This window comes from Mus musculus, chromosome 17, assembly GCF_000001635.26.
Source record: "Mus musculus strain C57BL/6J chromosome 17, GRCm38.p6 C57BL/6J".
NCBI lineage: Eukaryota > Metazoa > Chordata > Mammalia > Rodentia > Muridae > Mus > Mus musculus.
Window position 1 is genome coordinate 31,254,615 of NC_000083.6, and position 23,255 is coordinate 31,277,869.

Genomic DNA, 23,255 nt, shown 5'->3' on the forward strand with positions numbered 1-23,255 from the left:
TAAGAGCTTCTGCTTTAGCCTCCAGGAACAAGGCTGAGTGAGGCAGGGAACAGACACAGGGGAGGGAAAGGAGACAGCAGGTGTGAGTTCACTGGACGCTTGACCTGAGTTAGGCAGGAAACTGCAGTTAACCAAAGAACCTGAAGGTGGAGCCCACTACCTCCTCAGCAACGCCTATGACTGGCCTTGCACAGCCTGTGGCTGGAACCTTGTTGGAGCCTGCCAGAGAGTGGAGAAAGCTGGCAGATGGCTTCTTACAGAGCCTGGGGCACACACACTCCAGTCGCAGTGTTTTATGAGAAGTGCACCCCACAGGTCCATACCCCTTCCCTGAACCTCTCCATGGAACGAGGCCGATGAGGAGAAGCTGGAGAACAGTTCCCAGAAGCGACATCAGAGGCTCATTTGTCAACACTGAACACCTGGAGATTTATTTTGTTAACCGAAAAAACAACTTAACAGCTAAGAGAGAGAGATTGACAGGTGGTGGATACCAGCCCTAGCTGACTGGTGTTAACTAAGGCACGCCTGGTGTGTCTGTGGTCTTCTGCCTCCACTATCTTAATCCTGGAGGTCTGACGGTTCTTCATCAAAGTTCAAGTTTCCTGGAAAGAAAAGAAAACACCAGAAAAAATAACATAAAAATGATGGAAACAAGCAAAAAAAACCACACACACACTAAAAAAATAAAAATAAAAAAAATGCTGAAGACTCTTTTTAAAAGAATTAAGAGCCAGGCTCACTATCAATAAAAGTATACTAGCGCCGGGCAGTGGTGGCACACGCCTTTAATTCTAGCATTTGGGAGGCAGAGGCAGGCGGATTTCTGAGTTCGAGGCCAGCCTGGTCTACGAAGTGAGTTCCAGAACAGCCAGGGCTATACAGAGAAACCCTGTCTCGAAAACAAACAAACAAACAAACAAACAAAAAAGAATTATTTATTTGGGAGCTGGTGAGATGGCTCAGCAGTTAAGAGCACTGACTGCTCTCTGAAGATTCTGAGTTCAAATCCCGGCAACCACATGGTGGCTCACAACCATCTGTATAGCTACAGTGTACTCATATACATAAAATAAATAAATATTTTTTAAAAAGATTTATTTGACAGATGTGGTGGTGCACGCCTTTAATCCCAACACTTGGGAGGCAGAGGCAGGTGAATTTCTGAGTTCGAGGCCAGCCTGGTCTACAGAGTGAGTTCCAGGACAGCCAGGACTATACAAAGAAACCTTGTCTTGAAAAACCAAAAAAAAAAAAAAAAAAAGACTTATTTATCTTATATGTGTGAATTTGCTGTTTCTATCTTTAGACACACCAGAAGAGGGCATCAGATCTCATTACAGATGGTTGTGAGCCACCATGTGGTTGTTGGGAATTGAACTCAGGACCTCTGGAAATCAGTGCTCTTAACCACTGAGCCATCTCTCCCAGCCCCAATTGCAATTTTTTTTTAAGCCCTTAGTCCTTGCCAAGCCTTGTTTCCCAAAGGCACTCAGATCCCTGGGACCAGCTCCTGAGCTAAAGCTCCTCTTACTCAGGGGCCAGCCATCATCCGCTCCTCTGGTTCTAAGAATTCTTCATCTTCATCCCATCCCGCCCTCTCTTCCTCCCACATTAGTGTTTGGGGATACTCGTCTTCCACTGGTCCTCCCCCCACCCTACCCCCGGTGCTCGAGCAACCAACTTGAGACTTATGCTTCTCAAAGTATCCTCTGTCACAACCACAGATCTGAGCATCCAGTCCGAAAGCCCACCATGTAAGGTCAAGAAAGGATGCTGGAGAAAACTGTGACCACCTCCTCCCCGCAACTCCCCCTAATGCCAGGGTGTGTTGCTGTCTGGAGTTTCATTCTCCATTTTGCCTTTTCTCTCTGCCTCTCAGCCTCTCCACTCACCTGGAGTTGACCTTTCCTGGAGATACTTCCTGTTCTTGTCCCATGTCTTCGGGCAACGTGCTGACTGTCCCTAATACTCTAGAGTGAAATCGTGGGCAGGGGTGGCACTGGATGACACCCCTGTCTCTCCACCCGCCACTGCAGGTGCCAGCAACCTAAAACTGCATGCAAATGAGCAGTGGGACTTGCTGACTTTTCCAAAGGTCAGGGCGGCCACTGCTCTAAGTGCCCACGGCATCCTGCAGGCATTGTACCCTCAAGGAGTCGTTCTTACCGGCTTACGGGATGAGAGGAGAAAGGTGAGCAGTCCACCAGAGCTTGCTCAATGGACCCTGCCTCTTAGGTGTGTTCTTACACTGTTCACATCAACTATCTCCGGAAGAGCCTAAGGCCACCTCTGCGTTCCTACGAGCTACATAGAAAACTAGTTTTGCCTGGTTTTGTTTCAGGTTTTTTTTTTTTTTAAGAATAGGAAATAGGGCGGGAGAGATGGCTCAGCAGTTAAGAGCACTGACTGCTCTTTCAAAGGTCCTGAGTTCAATTTCCAGCAACCACATGGTGGCTCACAACCATCTGTAATGGGATCTGATGTCTTCTTCTGGTGTGTCTGAAGACAGCTACAGTGCACTCATATAAATAAATAATATATTTTTTAAAAAAGGAAATATGTTCACTCTTAATTTGTAATCAAAATCTAGTTTAAAGGGGGCCCTGTGATAATTTGAATGAAAATGCCCCCTCGGGCTGAAGAGATAGCTCAGTGGTTAAGAGCACTGACTGCTCTTCTGAAGGTCCTAAACCCAGCAACCACATGGTGCTCACAAACATCTGGAATGAGATCTGATGCCCTCTTCTGGTATGTCTGAAAACAGCTACAGTGTACTTACATATAATAAATAAATAACTAAATCTTAAAAAAGAAAATAGCCCCTTATAGGCTCATAGGGAGTGGCATTATTAGTGGGGTGTGGCCTTGTTGGAGGAAGTGAATTAATGGGGGCAGGCTTTGAGCCTTCAGAAGCTCACATGGGTACCAGTGTCTCTCTCTCTCTCTCTCTTCATGCTGCCTGCCCATCCAGATGTAGAACTCTTGGCTCCTTCTCCAGTACCATGTCTCCTTGTGCGTCACCATGCTTCTGGCCATGATGCCAAGGACTGAGCCTCTGAACTGTAAGCCTGCCCCAATTAAACGCTTCCCTTCATAAGCGTTATCGCGGTCATGGTATCTCTTCACAGCAATAAAGCCCCAACTGAAACAAGCCCTAATCCCTGCTCTCGGTGGATCGCAGAGGGGTAAGCTTCCAGTTTGTCCCCCTAAACCATGTTGGCAGATGTGACTATTCCCTGCCACGTCTAGTTTTCTCCCTCTTGGGATAATGTAGAGGACCAGTCACACCAGGCCAGTCCCTGCAGAGGTCAGGATCAAGTGCAGACAAGCTGGACTTTATGAGAATCTATGCTGGTCTCTCCAGGCTCACTCAGGTCCCTCAGACTGGCCGGAGGATAGTTCGGTAGAGGAGGGAGAAACCTGCTCCTTCTAAGGTACCTCACACTAGCCCCGCCAACTCCAAAGGGTGTGCTTTCTTACCCTGGTCTATGTCGTAGCTGTTCTCCTGGCTCTCCTGCCTGAACGTGTCTACGTCTTCATCGGCCCCCCTCGGCTCCAGCTCGCCCTCAAAACCTTCTGCCTGGATGTCTTCTGAGGGGTCACCCACGCCTGGGATGAAGACAGCAGCGGCAGATAGAATGAGATCACCAGAGAACATGAGTGCAGGTCTGTGTGTCGAGTGGTCCTCCTGGTTTGCCCAGCAATGTCTCCTGTGCTTTCGAGCATGGCCCCCTTTCCCACCCCACCCCCCACCCCCCACGCTCCAGCCCAGGCCTGGCCATCAGATCACCCTGACCTGTCTCCAGACTTTCTTGGCAAAGCCACAGTAAAACGGATACAGAGAAATGCAACCTTCTTCCAACAGGGACACCTGATCCCATTTGCTGTCGGCTGCCCAACCCAAGTCACTCCCACGGCCAGGCGATAACTCTGACTATTAGAGAATCCCCCAGGGTTCCTGGGGCCTGCATCTTAGCAGGACATGTCTTCCATCTAGTTGATCTTTGTTCTCCTCCTCTACTCCCTGGGAGAGTCTCATCCCCTTATAACATCCTGCACCCCAACTGACCCACTGGCCATTTCCCAGAGGCCCCAGCTACACCAGGCCTGGGAACAGGTGTGTATGGTGCTTGCCCCAGGGCGACCCTGACAAGCATGGGGTGTCTGTACCAGTAAGTCCCTGCGGTTCCTCCTGGCCTTGGCCCTCAGGGGGAGGCTGCTCCTCGGAGAGGGTTGGAGTCCACAGGGCCAATTCTGTGATGTTGAGAGCTTTCCATTTTGGAACGATGTTCACTAATGTCTCTTCCTCCTCCTCCTCTTCTCCTCTTTCCTATTTTAAGGCAAAAAAAAACCCATCTGTATTGCCGTCATTTGGTCTGGGATACTAAATGACAACCGGGGGTGGGGAGGGGGTGCGGGGGGAGGGGCTGGGGGAGGTAGTCAGAATTCCAAACATCTGCTTGGCTGCTCAGAAATGAATTCTTCCATTTTCGTTCCATAGGTTCTCAGTGCCTTCACCCATAGGGTGAGACAAGTATTCAAGGAGAGGGGTAACCAAGCCGGCCCTGCATCAGAGTCACTCAGAATGCTCTCTGAAACACACACGCTTCTCACTTGGCCAGTTGGGAATAGAAACTAATAATTTGCGTAGGTTCCAGGTCAGGATTGCAGACTGGTCATTTGCATAGGATCCCAAGTGACCCCTGAGGCTGCTGAGCCAGGAACTATACTCAGAGACTATCCCCAAAGGGGCCCATGTGCTCTGGCACTAGCTGACTTTCCCCAGGTGGTGGGTGACCCTTCTTTCAGCTGCTGGCAATCCACAACTGATAGCTCAGAACCTGGGTGCCTCCCATGGATGTGACCCCCCCTCCCATCAGCAAAGCCTCAGCACTGCACCACCCCCATCTCCCACACCTGCTGCACGGCCCCTGGTTCAGGCAGGTCCCAGCTTCAGAGACGTCACAGCACTGGTCACCTCCTGTTTCTAGCCAATCCTGGTTCTTCCGCAGTTGACCCTCCTCAGGTCAACTCCCAATAAACTCTGTGTGTGTGTGCCTCAGAGTGTTGTAGTTGACCTTCTCAGAGTGATGAAACAAACTATGCCCCACTCCCAAAACTGTGACCTTGTCCTAGCCCCCCAGGACCTTAGAGCATGACCTATTATTTGAAGATTAGGTGGTCCATGTAAAAATGAGGTCCTACTATGTGTGGTATTTTAGTTCCTTTTGCGTAGCTGAGACAAACTACCTAAGGGAACAGCTTAAAAGAGGGAAGGGGTATTTGACTCAAGGTTTCAGAGGCTCAGACCGTCATGGTGGAACAGTTTACTGCACAGTCCATGGGAAACAGGGATGGGAACAAATCGGAAAGGACCAAGGGAGATGCAGCACCCTGAAATATCGCCCCCTGCTGATGGTTTCTCCAATTAGGTCCCCACTTCTACAGTTTCCAGCATTCACCTCATGAGATGGGGGTGGGAGGACAGAGGGATGGATACTTTTCCTTTAAGCCAAAACATCTGGGAACATTTGTGGGATGTGCTGGGGAGACTCCCTTTAAGTGGAAAGAAAAGAAAAGAAAAGAAAAGAAAAGAAAAGAAAAGAAACAAAACACTGAGGTTGCAGAAACCTTGGGGAGGGAGGGAAGGGGAGAGGAGGGAGGGAGAGAGGGAGAACATTCATGTAACTCATGTTTGCCACATTATCACTGTTTCATTTTATTTTATTAATTACTATTGCTAAGTCTCCTCTTTATTGTGCCTGAGATTAAACTCTGTGGTCCAGTACTATCTACTGCACCAGGAAAGTCAGGATAGTCCTGGGAGAGTCAGCTTACAATACAGTTCCAGTTCCTAGTTCACTAGGAAGGGAGCTGGTTCAGGGACCAAGGAGAAAAAAAAAAAAAAAAAAAAAAAAAAGCACAATTTGATACTTTCTGATACTTTCTCTGGCCAGGCTCAGCCTGGCTCCTAAAGCTTCTGACTGGGGCTGGGCTGTGCCAGGGCTTGGCTGTGCCCGGGCTTGGCTGTGCCATTAGGTTCAGCTGAGGTAAGGCTGGCCCCGCCCACTCTGCTGAATCCTGACTCAGAAAGGTCAACTTCCAGAGCAGTGGTTCTCACCCTTCATAACGCCGCAACCCTTCAACACAGGTCCTCATGTTGCGGTGATCCCCCTCGACCATACAATTATTTTCGTTGCTACTTCACAACTGTTAACTTTGCTGCTGTAATGAATCGTAACTGTAGAGAGCTGACTTGCAGGGTAGCTGATATATGGCCCCTGTGAAAGTTTCGTTGGCCCCCTGAAGGAGTCTCAATCTACAGCTTGAGAACTGAGATGCTAGCCAGAACCTACGCATGTTCTTGATCGCTTGGGCTTCCTCACTGTCTCTAAAGCACTTCTTCCTTGTCATGGCGGGGTCGCGGGGGTGGGGGTGGGGGGGGCCTATGCCAGCTTAGCTCAAACTTTTGTTTTTGTTTTGTATTGTTTTTCCTTTCCTTCTTCCATTCTACTTCTCTGGGAAAAACAGCTGAGGTTTACAGCTTGCTTGCCCTGGGGCATTTGTTTGTTTGTTTGAAAAAACTCTAATAAAATTGTCCGTAGTCACTAAAAAAACAAACAAAAACAAAACTTCTTACAACAGGAATAAGGCAAAGGCTCAGAGGTAGTACTAGGACCAGGAAATTTTTACTAAACCTCATTACACCCAGGCAGTCGCCAGGCATTGACACATCAAGAGCTCACACATGGACAACCCCTTCACACAATCCTGTACCCTGAGAATGGCTACACTGTTGCCAAACAGAGAAGAGCAATCGGCTATTAACGCCCATGCTCAGTGTAGCAAAGGAACTTATTAACTAACTAGGCTTTAAGAGCAGGCCACCCTTGGGACTTTTGTGATCAGCCACCTGACGTCGGTACAGATGGTTAACAGTGTTCAGATGCCATTCTGGGACTGACACCTGCCGGAACTCAGGGTTAGACTGTTCCCAGCCACAAAATCAAGCTCTGACCCCCGAAGCCATTGTGAAATGACATTGACCACTTTGGCAGTTGGGCTGTCTGCTGGGATCAATATGAGTGAGCAGATATTTATTTAACCCTTGAAAGCAGATGCAACAAGTCCACTTACCGTATCTGTGAGGCGATATTCACCGTGCTGTTCGCATCCAATATCAAATACGTACTTTCCAGGGCCCACAGGCTAGGGGGAGAGAGGGATTCAACGCACTTTATTCTTCAGAAATTCTTTTGTTGTTGTTTGTTTTTTTGTTTTTTTGAGACAGGGTTTCTCTGTGTAGCCTTGGCTGTCCTGGAACTCACTTTGTAGACCAGGCTGGCCTCGAACTCAGAAATCCGCCTGCCTCTGCCTCCCGAGTGCTGGGATTAAAGGCGTGCGCCACCATGCCCGGCTCCAGAAATTCTTCTGAACAGAAAGCAACAAAACACTTCCCAAGCACCGTGCCCAGAAAGCCCACCCCGAATGACCTCACTGTGCACAGTCTGAGAGGGTTGCAGAATGGTTTTGTCGACTGACAGCTAATGGGGAGGTCTTACTGCTTTATCAAAGGAAAGAGGAATGCATCCACTTTAGAACCCATAAGAAATCTGCCAGTCGGGCATGATGGTGAACGCCTTTAATCCCAGCACTCGGGAGGCAGAGGCTACAGAGTGAGTTCCAGGACAGCCAGGGCTATACAGAGAAACCCTGTCTTGAAAAAACCAAAAAAAAAAAAAAAAAAAGAAAGAAAGAAAGAAAGAAAGAAAGAAAGAAAGAAAGAAAGAAAGAAAGAAATCTGCGTCTATGGGCAGACTCACTAGAGAGGGGCTGGCTACCAATGCTTTGGTATGCTTGTACCAGCACTGGATTTAGTGCAAAGCACCTTTTAAAAACTATTTACTTAGAGTGGGGGCAGGGTGCCCGAGTCGAAGCCCATATGTGTCAGTCAGAGGACATCTTGCAGGACTCCGTTCTCTCCTTGTCACATTCAAGTCGGCAGGCTTGACATCAGACACCTTTATCCACTGATCCATTTTACTGGGCCCCATGAGGTTTTCAGTTTTTTGTTTTGAGTAAAAACCTCGTCACAATTACACTGACACCACTTTGACTTAAAAACCTGGCGTGAACCTAGCCTCAGATTTACAAATTCCCCCCCCACACACACACATTACCAACTGTCAACCTGACATTTGATTTCACCTAAGACCAGGAATTATAATGTGCCCAACTCGGATACTGATGTTGACTGTTGCTATGCCAACACTCTTGTTGTGTTTTGAAACTATGTCTCCCTCCACAGCTCAGGCTGGCTCAGAAGTCTCTTTGGCGCTGGTCTCAGCAGAGTCTGCAGACCTACACCGCCACACTGAGCTTTCGATTTTCTAGTCATTATGCTGTTTCTTATGAAATTAAATCTATTTTTTTTTCTTTTCAATTCTGTTGAAGGGCTCTTTCCCTCATTTCTGCATTGGCAGACAGTCACCTATTTTGATTCGTTTTAGAAGGTCCATGGTCAATTTTAAAAATATTCCTTCCAGAAAATACCTTTCTCCCTTTGCTGAAGGACAAACCAATTTTACCGACTCCCTAGCCCTTTTATAAAGTGCTAAAGCACAATGAAGACTTTGAAAAATACAATGTTAGCCGTTCCCTTAGCTGGGAGTTGACAGAAGCATCTGTTATCATCTGTATCCCTCCCAGACTTTGCCCAGCAATGTGATTTGGGTTTACCTAGTTATCTAGTTTCTCAGTTTGTTATTGCCCCTCACTTCTTCATTAGTCTTCAGGGATGTCCTAGTGAGACGTTCAACAACTTCATCTCCTTCTGGCCTACCTTCCATCTCCATCCTGCCTCATCCTGTTTTAATGGCTTGCCAGCAAGGACAGGGATGAGGGAAAATATCTGAGAAAGAAACACTAACTAGCCAAGCAGTGGTGGTGCACACCTTTAATCCCTGCACTTAGGAGGCAGAGGCAGAGGCAGGTGGATTTCTGAGTTTGAGGCCAACCTGGTCTAGTGAGTTCCAGGACACCCAGGGCTATACAGAGAAACCCTGTCTAAAAAAAAAAAAAAAAAAAGAAAGAAAGAAAGAAAGAGAAAAAAGAAAAGAAAGAAACACTAGTGCTAAGGGGGTGAAAGATGCCTGACCCCACCCGTAACCATGGAAACACAGTTTGGGGGGTGGGAGACAAGACTGCAGGAGATTCGGGGGAGGAGGAAAGCAATGAAGACTCAGGCTCTGTTGTTGGTGAGGGGGCAAATTGATGCAGCCTTTCAAGACAATGGGCGGTGTTTTTGGTGTTTCAAAGTGTCAGCCCTTTACACTCCGCTGCCCCATTATCTAGCTGTGATGTCTCATCCACACAGATGACAACACACCTGTGATGAAGGAGCCTCAACCTAAGAAGTGCCTGCTTCATCAGATTGAACCATGGGCTGTGCTCTTAACTGTTAGTAGATGTAAGACTGGTCGGAATCCACTGTGGGCAGAACTATCCCTAGGCAGTTGGGCTAGAGCTGTATAAGAAAGGCCTGGCCTGAGAACAAGACAGTAAAGTGTTCCTCCAGGGTCTCTGTTTCAAGCTCCTGCCCTGCTTCAGTGCCTGAGCTGATTTCCCTCAAAGGCGGACTTCGGCCTTTTAAAAGGAAATAAACCCTTTCCTTCCCAGGTTGCATTTGGTCATGGTGTTTAACACACCACAACAGGAAAGTAACCAGGACTCTAGCCTATGTAAATGCATTTATCAGAAGACAAAGCAACAACGAACTTAAGTAAAAAGTCTTATTGTCTTTCATTCTGGAGGTGGGTACCACCTGTCTGTAAATCGGCCATTGTTTCCAGGTGAGGTGAGTGGAGGGGGCAGTGATTAACAGGGGAGCCAACAAAAGCAGAAACACGAACCAAATGTGGATTAGGCCCATTCAAAGTTCCTTGCCCTGCAAGGGTCAGAGCAGAGGGGATGCCCTCACCCTGCACCTGGAAAATCAGCTAGGGGGGATTCGGTTTTTTAGGGCAGATGGCTGGCTTGTGATGTAGAACTGAATGAACCACTAAGCCAGGGCAGGAGCTCTGTTTAGACCAGGGAAGGGCGTGGGGGGGGGGTTTCCTCTGCATTTTATTCCACATGGTCAGACGTGTGAGAGGATAGCAGATGTCTCTTTGTGTCTTGGTACCTCGTGAACACGCCAAACTGATTCTTCATAAGCTGATGTGTAAGTATGCACATGTGTGCACACGTGTGCATGTGTGTGCAAGTGGTGTTCAGAGGGCCTGAGGGAGGGGCGAGAGAAGGGTAGCCACGGGAGGGAGGGGGAGCCAACCAGGAGAGGCAGGCTGGCCTCAGGCATGAGGGGGAGCCCTGGAGTCTCCCTCCTATTCAACATGATTTACCAGAGGGCAGAAAGCACACCTAGCCAGTGGAAGATGCTCTGGTACCAAGGGCACTGGTCTTAACAGAGGCACAAAGCATCTTAACACAAGACGCTTTATAATTTGTTTGTTCTTGCCTGGATTGTATGGCCGGAAGCTTTTTTACTTAACTGGTAGAGCCAAGCCTCAGGGCGAGCCTACTGATTACTCCAGCAGTTGAGCCTCAAGTTACAAACATGCAAATGACCCAGAGCTTCCCCTTGAATGTAGCTAGCCACACCCCACACCGGCTTCTATGCCAGTGCACTCAGCAAACTCTCTCTTTTAGGGAGTCTTCCTCCAGCCCAGCCCAAAGCTCCTGCGAATGCCTGGGTAGAAGGCTCACAGTTACTGACTTTCCCCTCTGCACAAAACAGCAACCAAAGCAGAGCCCACCAAACAGGAACAGTAGGTCAAAATGTGGAGGTTTCCAGATTCAGGGTGCATAGAGCCCTCCCCAACCAGGAGAGGCAGGCTGGCCTCAGGCATGAGGGGGAGCCCTAGAGTCTCCCTCCTATTCAACATGATTTACCAGAGGGCAGAAAGCACACCTAGCCAGTGGAAGATGCTCTGGTACCAAGGGCACTGGTCTTAACAGAGGCACAAAGCATTTCTGAAGCCCAAGGAAATGGGCCCAGAGGTCTGCCTCCCCCCACCCCCACCCCACTCTGTGTTCCGTGGGCATCAGGACAGCCTGGAGTGGAGCAGCCTGCCTCATCTGCTGGGAATGGAGGACTCCTCTGGGTGTTTAGTGTTGGCACACGGCGCACTGACTCACATTTTTGTTCATGAACTTGCCCTGGTACCTGTGGTTTAGGTGGATGAGCTCGGCAGCACCCTCCTGCTGTCCGTGCACCCAGGTACCGACATACTTACTGCCGGTCTCTGCGTAGAGGTAGGTGCCTTGCCCGTGCCTGGTGAAGACAAGACAGGGCCACTTGGTCACTGTCCAGGGTGGAGAACTGACCCTAAGACAGACAGGGAGCTAAGGAGAGGTGTTTCCACTCGAAGGCTTGGCATGCCACCCCACACATGGGACATTAAGAGAAGCATGGGGCCAGCATCATCTAACGCGCACAAGCCAACTGCCAGCACACAAACTACTGAGGATGCAGGGCTGCTTGACCTCCACTAGATGGGCCCTCTGTGCCTTCACTCCCTGAGGCTTGTGGACAGAGAATCCCCCCTTCCCTTCTCTGCAGCACCTCCCCTACACACCTGCCCTACATCATGGAACTGCCTTAGGCCGACATCATTCTATGCTTACGCCACAAACAGACCCCCAAGACTGCAGGAAGAAGCCAAACCTTTGATGATTGAACCACTCCCCTGTGTAGGTGTCATTGTTGACATAGTAGTACACGCCTTGGCCGTGCCTCTGGTCATCAGCCCACTCCCCTACAAAGGACAACACACACTCATTAAAAAGTGAGTTGAAAAGAGCAAACTGACATCATGGCCCCTGCTAGCCCAGCAGGATCTAAGCTTTGTAACCATAAGGGTTAAGCCTGCTGTCTCTCTCCTCTCTGACTTCCTGCCTCTGCACCCCTTCCTCTTGTGCCAACTTCTGGTGAGAGCTAGTTAAGGAGGGCCCAGTTAGGAGCTCAGAGACACAGATCGGGAGGGTGGACACATGTCAGGTGAGCCCCAGGCATGTTCATGCTTTCATAGGCCGGTGGTCACACGGTGAGGGTTCAAACAAGCTTGTCTGACCCACTGCTAGTGAGCCCGGCCACATCCCATCATCCTCGGAGGTGCTGCTTAATGGTCTAGCCTCAGCCTTCACTCTGTCTCCCACCTAGGCACTCAGTTCCAAGGCTGCTCCTCCTGCCAGCTCCTTCAGGGTCCCTCACACATTCCCTCTTGTGGCCTGCCAGGCCCCTCCATGTGTGTGACTCCTGGTAATTCCTCATGCACTTGACAGGAAATTGTATCAATGAGAAAACAACATGTTGTCAGCCAAAGAGGGATTTGAAATCAGTCTCTCAAAAACTCCTCACCTCTCACAGGTCACACAACCAGTGGATTCCTGAGGTGGACATTATCTAAAACGTCACCTGTGAGCAACAGCAAACCAGCACCTGGGTGGAACTTTCTAGAATAGGACTTTCTAGATTACTTCCCAGGTGGAACTTTCTAGACTGGAGCTACAAATAATTAAAACCAATTGAGATCAGTTTGTTTAGAGAGGGAAAGGGCGGTTCCATCTTCTATTGTCTCTTTAGAAAACAATGCAAACTGTTTTCATATGGAAAGAGCATCAGCTAACACAGGTGGGTGGAAGATGCCTGCCTCGAATGTGGGAGGCCCTGGATTCTATCCCAGTGCAGAAGAAAAGTGAAGACAGTGGTGGGAGAAAGCTGTCCTAGGATTCGGGACAAGGATGTCTGTCATTAATTAAAAATACATCTGGGATGCCCTCTTCAATACAGTGTTTATGGTATTAATTTTTTTAATTTCAAGTTGTTTAGTTTATTTCGGTTTGCCATGACAAATAAAAATTCATTTTTACAGCAACTTTATATCCTTTTTCTTAGAAGACCCTAGCATGTGTGTAAACTTCTGGCTTACACAAGCACTAGAAACACCGGCACATACACTATGCTAACAAAATGTTAATTACCCAAACTGTTTCCGTGAATGAACCCCAAAGTTTATCCAGAAAACAGGTACTTTCTAGGACTTTCCTCACTTCTCCGATAACGATTTAACAGTGACAACTTTCTGGCTGCCTCATGAGCTAGGAGAAGGTCTGTACAAATGGACAACATGCAGCCCCCACGAGCGTCCACCAGATGAAGACAAAAGCCAACAAGGGTGTGGTCAGTAGCCTGGGGCAGAGGCAAGAACAGGCCCTCAAAGGTGAGTGACAGACAGCTCAACACAGACAAACATTCATGGAGAGAAAGGGATGGTGATTTCTACAAATTCAGAAAGCACTCAATCCCATGATAAGATGCAAGACTGGAACACAAGCCAGAGAAATGGAGAGCCCCCAAATTAAGATAATTCACTAAAATAGACATTTGGTGCTGGGTGTGAAGTAACCATAAGACCAGATGTGTAGTGACCATGAGACCAGATGTGTAGTGACCATAAACAAAGATCTAGTGAGCATTTGGTGGCAGCACTGTGGCTGCGTCTGCAGCATCTGCCACTTTTCTGTGGTGGAATATTCCTGTGGAGGCCAATTTGGAGCAGTTTGTGAAGCTTCAAGAAGTGCAAAATTGGCTTCTGTGAGCTACTTGGAGCTGCTCAGCACACCCTGGGGCAAACTTACTTCATCTGCACCCACCCCACACACACAAAAAAGACCATAACCAAAAAAAAAAAAAAAAAAAAAAAAAAAAAAGCCCATCTCTTTCCTTGGGAACTGGGCTCAAGGCTGACAAGACAAGAAAACTGTTGTGTATTCTGCAGTCTTTTCAAAAGTGAAAGAGGACATTTAAGCTGCAAACACCAGATTTCATGTTGGTGAGGACCCGACATCACTTGCTACTCCCCTTGAGAAACTTGTGGGAGGCTCTGGCCAGCCCAGGAAACCCTGTGCAATGGGGCAGGGGTTCTCAGAGGAAGCTGGTGGATGTTTCCCAGTTACTGAGACTTCTGTCCAGCTCAGTGCCAACTAGGTGTTTCCCTAACCCTGTCTCCAGTCTGATGATCTTCCCTTAAAGTTTGCAGAAGTCTTGGAAACTGGTTGTTCGTCATAAAGGATGCTACTCATCATGCCGATGAATGGTCAGATGAAGGGTGTGCAGTGTGAGCTTTCACAGGGTCCAGTGCTGGGAGCCTGTGTTCCTAGGAAGCTGGTGTGCATGGTCATGCTGGCATAGATAGGCCATTCCAACCCAAAGCCTCGGCAAATCTCACTCAAGGGATTTTAAGGGCTTAATCCCCTCCCTTCAATGCTCTGGGTCTGGTGACAAGACCAGGAGAGGAGAGAAGGGAATAGGGGAGAACTGTTCCGAAAAATTTTTTTTTTAAAGGTTACATGCAAATTCAAAACAGGAATGTTTCCAAATGGCGTCCAGGAGCCTTGACTCCTGGTCATTGAAGCCTGCAGCAGGTGTAGGCCAGCTTCCTCTGAGAACCCCTGCCCCATTGCACAGGGTTTCCTGGGCTGGCCAGAGCCTCCCACAAGTTTCTCAAGGGGAGTAGCAAGAGATGTCAGGTCCTCACCAACATGAAATCTGGTGTTTGCAGCTTAAATGTCCTCTTTCACTTTTGAAAAGACTGCAGAATACCTCCTGCATTGTTGGGGTAGTCTTGTAAGGAGGGAGTTCCAGGACAGCCAAGGTTACATAAAAAAATGCTGGGGGGGGGGCTTCTTAATACCTTTCCCTTGGAGTGAGGCTGTACCCATACTTGGGTATGTCTTACCAGCAGAGCTCCTCTTTTTCACCTAATCTTCACACCTAAATGTCTTTAGTAAAGAGAACCCAACTCTGTTTCAAAAAAAGAATTCCCAAATCCCTCCCCCCTTTTAATGTACTTTATATGTGACCCAAATTGTATTAACATCTACACTAAGATCAAAAGTGACAACAAGATTAGGCTCACAGAGATCTGGGAAGAATTAAATTAAGTCCTAAATCAAATTGTTCAAAGCTCATTAAAAAGCAGATGGTACTTCTGGTCGACCAAGCCTGCCAAGGTTTAGGAACCAAACAATTTAAGTTCCATGTCTTAAAACAAAGGGCATAAATGTCTCTACCCCACCTGTGATGGTTTGTATATGCTTGGCCCAGGGAGTGGCACTATTTGGAGGTGTGGCCTTGTAGAAGTAGGTGTGTCACTGTGGGTGTGGGCTTTAGGACCCAAACCCTAGCTGCCTGGAAGCCAGTCTTCCACTAGCAGCTTTCAGATGAAGATGTAGAACTCTCGGCTCTTCCTGCACCATGCCTGCCTGGATGCTGCCCTGCTCCCAACTTGATGATAATGAACTGAACCTCTGAACCTGTATGTCAGCCCCAATTAAAAGTTGTTCTTTATAAGACTTGCCTTGGTCACAGTGTCTGTTTGCAGCAGTAAAACCCTAACTAAAGTACTACCCCAGAGTCCGGCAGAATTCTCTTTGCTATCTGTTATTTTGGGGGGTTGTTTTGTCTGAAAGCAAGGCAGGTAACTGCTATAGTTTGGCTAGGTGTCTCCCAAAGGCCATGTGTGGAGGCTTAGGCCTCAAATATAGTATTGTTGGGAGGCATGGAACCTTTGAGAGATAGAAGCTGGTGAAAGCAGTCAGATCACATGGGGACTGAGGGGCATTGGGCTATACACAGACAGTCTGGTCTCCAGTCAGGCTGAGGTGTGGAACCCGGGGACCTGGTGGTGATAATTCACCTACATGGCACGATTGGTGTTCCCTCATGCTCCTGGAACCCAAGGCTCTTGTCGAAGTTACCGCCCCCCACAGCCTCTACAGGAGAAGCATGGCTATGAGTCATGCAGACAATATCCCAAGCTTCTGACCTTCAGGCTAGACTCCTCCCAGTTACCTAGCAACAGTAAGATAACAGCCCACCAAAAGAGGGGCTGCTTGGCCCCACCTCACTCTCTCCTCTCCTTGTTCTCTCTTACTCTCCTCTCCTCTCTTCATTCTCTCTCACTCTCTTACTCTCTCTCCTTGCTCTCTCTCTCTCTAACCTCTTACTCTAGCCTTTCTTCTCTCTCTCCCCCTTCTCTCCTCTTGACCATGGCTGGTCTCGCTCTCTCTTTCTACCTTCTCTCCTTTCCCCCTGCCTTTCTACAATAAAGCTCTAAAACCATATATTGTCTCTGTTCATCAAGGCCAGCTGTGCTTGGACAATGGGATAGGCTTTCCTCTAATGAGCCATTTCTAATCTTCCGATGGAAGGCCTTCCTGTGCTCCAGCCACGGACTGGCCTAAGGACTCTCACCTGCGTGGGAACTTCTCTCCCTTTTCCCTCTCTCCTGTAACTCCAGGCCCAATGGTGTGGCCCTGGGTCCCCTGGTATCAGGGGCTGCCCCTTGCTCACCACCACCCCCACCCCCCACCCCCCACCCCCGTCGAGTGGGGTCAGTGGCTTAGATGCCCACCCGGGGCTGAGTGGAAAGCATCTGGCAGCCCTCCCACGTCTGCCTGTCCAGAGCATAGGAGGAACTCTGACCAGCTCTTCCCCCCCCCACATCCCCACCCCTGTCCCCTACTCCCCTTCAGACCCACACATCCTCACTCCCACTGTTTCCTTCCCAGCCTTAAGCAGGCTGAACAGACCTTGAGGGCTTACCACAAAGGACCTTATCAACCTTGGGGGAGTCATCTGTCTTGGTGGCATGCGCAAGTTCCCACAGGAATTTAGAAGATTAGACTGCCCCCTGGCCTTGCTTTGCAACACAGTTGAAACAAAGGATGGGGTCTGTGGGCTTGCCCTATATAAATGCAGTGCTGAATATTCAACTTGGAGCTTTGATAAGAACCTTGGCTTGGCTTCATTCTTCTCTCACCCCCCTCTCCCCAGCCCCCCCCCCCCCGCCCGCCCGCCCGCCCCGTCTCTTTAAAATCAGGTGCTGGAGAGACAGTTCCGCAGTCCAGAGCACTTGCTGCTCTTGCAGAGGACCCAATTCATTTCCCAGAACCCACAACCATCTATAGCTCCAGTGCCCTCTTCTGGCCTCTGTGGACACTTTATGGATGCATTTCATCAGCATACATGCAGGTACAATACCCATGCATGTAAAATGCCCACACACATGAAATAAAGTAAACAAATCTTTTTGTTGTTGTTGTTGTTTGTTTGTTTGTTTTTTGGAGACAGGGTTTCTCTGTGTAGCCCTGGCTGTCCTGGAACTCACTCTGTAGACCAGGCTGGCCTCAAACTCAGAAATCTGCCTGCTTCTGCCTCCCAAGTGCTGGGATTAAAGGCATGTACCACCACTGCCCAGCAAGTAAGCAAATCTTAAGACCTCTAAAATCAAATTAAGCCTTCCTCTCCTTGAAGATGAATGCACCAGGTGTTAGTTGTGGGAATATGGCTTGCATCTTAAGGATATGTCATTCTCATTAGAAAATAATGTTGTTGGGGCTGGAGAGATGGCTCAGCAGTGAGGAACACTGACTGCTCTTTCAGAGGCCCTGAGTTCAAATCCCAGCAACCACTTGGTGGCTTACAACCATCCATAATGAGATCTGACTCCCTCTTCTGGGGTGTCTGAAGACAGCTACAGTGTACTTACATATAATAAATAAATAAATCTTTAAAAAGAAAGGAAGAAAGAAAGAAGAAAGAAAGAGAAAAAGAAAAGAATGTTGTCTCACCAAAGTGCATCACAGTTCTTGCCAAGAAGATCTTCCCTCGAGGCAAGCAACTCTCTATAGGAATCACACACATCAGTCTATCCCATCTGCATGCTACCAGCAAGGATATCAAGACAAGAAAAGGGATGCACAGAGCCACACCGACTGACCCCACAGTCAAAGGCTGAAGGCACAGATATTTTTGGAAATCAGAAGGAAACCAGAAAACCCTTTTCAGAAATAGGAGGGACGGAGGAGTGGAGAGGGATAGAGAAAAACTCAAGACCTACAAATCAGTAAACTCATCCAGCCGTCTCCCTTTCTGGCTCGGGGACTAGACATGCATCCACCAGGTAGCAGCGATACATAGGGCCCAGAGGTTCTTAGAAATAAGAGTCTTCTTGAGGCACATCAGAGACCCCGGAAAGACATCATAGTGAGGCAAAATGCCTTAGATGAAGGGACTCCCAAAGGTCTAAAGAAACATGACCATCAGAAGAGGGATTGGGCAAACCCAGTAAACAATAAAGACCCCTTCCGAGGGAGGGTGTGATAGGGCTGTCATGGATCTAAGCCACACCCAGAGTCTGTGTCCACTCAGCAAGGCCCCTTCCCTTACTCCAAGGTTCTGGCTCACAGGAGGACATTGCTGCCCACAGGACCAGCTACCTAGGTTGGTTAATTAGAGGTTTAGTTACTTAAAAGACTCTCAGCTGGGCGTGGTGGTGCATGCCTTTAATCCCAGCCCTTGGGAGGCAGAGGCAGGCGGATTTCTGAGTTCAAGACCAGCCTGGTCTACAGAGTGAGTTCCAGGACAGCCAGGGCTACACAGAGAAACCCCCAACCTCCCAAAAGGACACTCTAGCCTCTATGACAATATTAGGAAGAAGAACAATTTTTTTTCTTCATTTCCTGGTCGATCAGTGAACTTGTATGCTTTGGTATTGTGAACAGACATATTCAACAACAGAAACAGCCTCTACACATAAACAAGAACAAGAAAGGGAAGAAAAGGCTTCCTCGTACCTTCATATCTGGATCCATCTGGATAGATAAAGGTGCCTTGGCCGTGCTTTTTATTTTTGACATAGTCTCCGGTGTACCGGGCCCCATTCTTAAATTTGTAAGTCCCCTGAAACACATTGACCAAACAGTTCATGTAAGTCCTGAGTCCCACATGTACTAAAGTGATATTTAATAGAGAAAACCAACTCCCTCCATCATCATTTCTGACCTGGCCATGTCTTTTTCCAAACTCATAGCTTCCTTCATATGTGTCCCCGTTGGGCAGTCGTGCTTTCCCATGTCCGTGTCGTTCTCCCACCTCATTGCGCTCCCCTTCGTACTCCTGGGCAAAAGAAATCAAGCTAATTGTGGCTGCTGTTTGTTCCTGCCAGGCCCATGGCAAGCAGTTTACAGCTATTGTCCCACTGAAGCCTTCCAACCTTGGGCACTGCATGCACCTTTGAGGTTGCGCGCTGGAGAAGCAGGTAGCCAAGCCTGGTGGCCAGAGCCCTGGTCTATGATCTCACACTTAGTGCGGGTGTCCATGGCGGGAGCCTCGCTCCCTTTAGCATCTGAGAGACTGTCACTTATTATGCTAATCCTGACACTGTAAACATGAACCAATATACGGGAAACACTTTGTGAACTGTGTTGTCACAGGAATGCTCATAGAGAGCACACGCAGGTAAAATAGGTCCCTAGACTGCACAGACACCTCCCAAGTCACTTTCTCCAGTCATTCAGGACTTAAAGAGCAAATACCCTTCATAGGTTTCCTGGTCTGTCTGCTGTCTGTAGACAAACTTGACCCAGAGACTAGAAAGATGGCTCAGTGGGTAAGAGCGCTGGCTGGTCTTGAAGAAGGTCCCTGTGCAGTTCTCAGCACCTAAATGGTGGCTCACAACCATCTGTAACTCCAGTTCCAGGGATTTCAATGACCTCTCCTGGCCTCCTCATTCATTGAATGCATGTGATACACAAATGTACAAGCAGAAAAGAAAAAAACCCATACACCCAAAATTTTAAAAATTAATATTTTTTAAAAAACCCAAATGTAAAAATAAACCACTTCTAAACCAATCTGAAATTGCTATGAATCAATCTATCTTGTAAGCTGATTAGACTGGAGATGGATCTCAGTGTTAGTGAAACTGCCTAGCGTGTGTAAGACCCTGGGTTTCACCCCTTCACACACACACGCACAGGCTCAGAGAGAGAGAGAGAGGAGGGAGAAGGGAGAAGGAGAGAGAAAGAGAGAAAAACACACATATATACGCACACACAGAGAACATACATACATACACAGAGAGGCAGAGACAGATACACATACTGACATACACACACATAAAGGTAGAGAGACAGAGACAGAGGGCAATAGAGACAGATACAGAGAAACACAGATACAGACACACACACACACAACTTTTGCAAGGAGTACCACTTGTAGGGGCTGAAGCAGGATTGTGGGATCACTTGAGCCATGGGGTTGAAGGCCACACCTGAGCCACAGAGCCCCAACCCTAAAATCAAGGGAATAAAAAAGTGATACAAGGTTGCAATCCTCCCCTTTTTTCCTATAGTTTTTAAGATGAATGTTTTCTGGCTCAAAATACATGGATGTAGCACATATAATACATACTAAAATGGCCAGAGCATTCAGTAATGACATAACATGGCTAGCTTATAACATCACTCTACATACTTTCAACATAGACAATAACATTAAATATTATTACATATTAAAATATAATGCACGGGGTTGGTACAGGCCATCACGTGGGAAACCTCATAAACAAACCCGTGAGCAGTTTAGCTCAGAAATTCCTGCCTAGAATATAAGTGTTTAACCCTACAAATTTGATCTCAGGGTTGTTCCAAACAACAGTGTGGTGGTTTGAGTGAGGACGCCCCCTATAAGCTCATGTATCTATCTCTGCATTGATTCCCCGTTTGGTGGTAGTTTGGGGAGACTGCTGAACCTTTGGGAGGTAGAGGCTTGCTGGAGGAAGCACATCACTAGGGACGGACTTCCGAGTGTTTGTAGTTTCATACCACTTCCTGTTTGTGCTCTCTGCTCGAATCTGAAGATGTCAGCTCTCAGCTACCTGTTCCTGTCGCCATGTCTGCCCCTGTGCCTGCTTCCTCACCAGGACAGACTCTCACCCCCCTGGAATCATAAGTGCAAATAAACCCTTCCTTCCATGAGCCATGGTGCTTGATCACAGCAATAGAAAGGTAGCTAATACCCACAATGCACAAAGTCACTGCTCCCATCTTGGAGGTCTCCCATTATGGCCAACGCTGAGTCACAGAAGTGGATCCCTACTGCCATCTCAGGGACCTCCCAGTATGCCTAACACTGACTGAGCTGTATGGGTGACTAACAGAGACATTCTTTAAGTTCACCTAAAGGTGGTTTGGTGTCTTGACTACAGGCTTAAACATGTTACAAATCAGTAGGAGCGGGCGGGGAACAAACCGGAAACCCCGATGGAAGACGAGACTGTGTGTAAATCAGATATGTATGAGCAGAAGCAGAGGGTAGATTAATGACCTCTGTGTCTCTCATGAGAGAGTGTGTGTGGATGGTGTATGGTGTGGTTTGTGTGTGTGTGAGGTGTGTGGTATGGTGTGTATGTGTGGTGTGTGTGTGTGGTATGGGGTATGTGTGTGTATGTGTGGTGTGTGTGTGTGTGTGGTGTGTGTGGTATGGGGTATGTGTGTGTATGTGTGGTGTGTGTGTGTGTGTGTGTGTGTGATGTGCAGTAAGGTGGGTATATCCATGACCATGTAGGTGTTTGCTCATGTGAACGTTCATGCTCATCTCTAGAAACCAGAGATTGACATGCAATGTCTTCCTCGAATCTCTCCACCTTATATTTTGAAACCGGTCTCTCACTGAAAGCTGGACACCCCCCCCCCCCCCCCCGTTCAGGTAGGCTGGCCAGCCAGCTCCAGGGATCCTCCTGTGCTAGCTCTTTACATGATAGTGGTATCTGAACTCAGGTCCATGTGGCTCAGCAAGCACTTTACTTGACAGAGCCATCTTCCCCATGGAAGGAGAACCCTAAGAAACCAGGTCTGTCAGATTGGAAAGGAGGCAGCTAAGCCAGGGCGCATGTTGCAAACTTCAGGTGCAATACCAGCCTCCAGCACGGAGACCATGAGGTCTAGATTTCACACTTGAGAGAGTCCTGTTTTTTTGCACTAGCTCCTTGGTGTTGGGAGCAAGGGACTCCAAAGCACTCCTGCATCTTCCCACTGACCAAGCTGCTCCTGCTCATGGATGAAGAAGTTAAGTAGGGAAGCCTGCAAAGAGGTCTGAGCAGGTACCAACACTGCATTACAGAGCATAGGGCTGGGCTCTTCAGTTGATGCTCAAACTCCCGTTTGCTCACACACAGCAGGCCTAGTCCCCACTTTGTCAGCCAGGGCGTGGTCATTCTCGGATTTAAGGATAAACAGCCGGCCCACAATGCACTCACCATGAGAGCACATCCTGGCTATGGGTCCTTTGCCTTCCCTCTGTTGTCTACACTAGGGAAGTGATCCCGATGACTTGGGATGGTTCAGAGACACTGATTCAAGACCTACATGGTGAAACCTTGAGAGCCCGGGCCACCTCAGCACAGTGGTGAGTTGTCAGGAGGCAACCTTCTCTATCCCTTTAACTCATACCCTCTGCCTAGAAATCTTCGCCTTTAATGGGAGGCGGGATGGGAGCGGGGAAGGAGGGTGGAAACTAGACGTCACGGCGTTTCACCTTTCAAGCGACTTCCTGGACTCAGCGCCGCCAGTGTGGCCGGCGTGGTTCTGTCCCCGGCCTTTCGGCCCTTCGGTCCCCACGCCTCCCGCTCCGGAGCTGCGACGTACTCCAGAAGTCCCTCCCTGGTCAAGAGCTCTCACCCCAAGGTCGTTCTCTCCCTCCTCCTCTAACTCCTCAGAGCCCAGGTCCGACATGATCTGGTTTCAGACAGGATCTCAGGAGCAACGTCTCTATCAAGCAGTTACCAGCCACCCCCACGCGCGTCCCGCGTCGTCATGGAGACACTGCCCGCCCCACTTGGCTCTCCGCCTGAAAGAGTGGCGGAAAACGGCTGCAAAAGAAGCGTGGGAGGAGCCAAGAGCTGGAATAGTGTCCTAGCAACTGGAAGGGCATTTCTGCCAATCGCCGCCCAGGACGAGGGGGTGGGCGGGGCCTTGGCAGACTTGGTACCCACGCAGACCTGGCCTCCTAACATGGGCAGTGTCACTGGCCTGGGGAATGTCCTTAGTAGTCTAGTTTGTGGGCTCTACAAGGAACCACCTGAAAAAGCAGACCCGCCATTAGGATGAGAGATGTATCTCAAATCTAGGCCTTGCCTTTCAATCCCTTGGGTCCCCCGTGGATGCAAGGACCCTCCCAGGCTCATCTACACTGAGATGTTTGTGGTCTCTAGATGAGTGTACTCTTGAGTCTTTTCTGTTTCCTGTCAACACGTATACACTGGAGCGATGAATTCTGACCACTCAAACTCATGCTCACTGACCCGGGTCAGGGTTTAACATCTCAAACCAATTCAGGTTACTTTTGA

General features: G+C 48.6%; 2 protein-coding genes across 3 annotated transcripts in view; one reads left to right on the top strand and one right to left on the bottom strand.

The window, feature by feature from the left end:
• The window catches only part of Ubash3a (ubiquitin associated and SH3 domain containing, A), a 51,814-nt gene extending 46,747 nt beyond the window's left edge, over window positions 1-5,067 (top strand). Inside the window, exons 12-14 of the transcript XR_003952136.1 lie at window positions 2,975-3,669; window positions 3,869-4,120; window positions 4,505-5,067. The gene's annotated coding sequence lies outside the window, so the exon portion shown is untranslated. The remainder of the gene's footprint in view (window positions 1-2,974; window positions 3,670-3,868; window positions 4,121-4,504) is intronic.
• On the bottom strand, window positions 405-22,682 carry Rsph1 (radial spoke head 1 homolog (Chlamydomonas)). 2 transcript variants are annotated; one of them, NM_025290.4, is made up of 9 exons: window positions 22,588-22,682; window positions 18,911-19,024; window positions 18,703-18,808; window positions 11,729-11,819; window positions 11,200-11,335; window positions 7,141-7,212; window positions 4,174-4,333; window positions 3,484-3,612; window positions 405-605 (listed from the first exon to the last, which is right to left on the bottom strand). In NM_025290.4, exons 1-9 carry the CDS (start codon window positions 22,639-22,641, stop codon window positions 562-564), a joined length of 906 nt encoding a protein of 301 aa, NP_079566.1. In that variant the 5' UTR covers window positions 22,642-22,682; the 3' UTR covers window positions 405-561. The 2 variants fall into 2 exon arrangements, with proteins under 2 accessions (NP_079566.1, NP_001351845.1); NM_001364916.1 differs by lacking the exon at window positions 18,911-19,024.
• Between the last annotated feature and the right edge of the window lie 573 nt (window positions 22,683-23,255).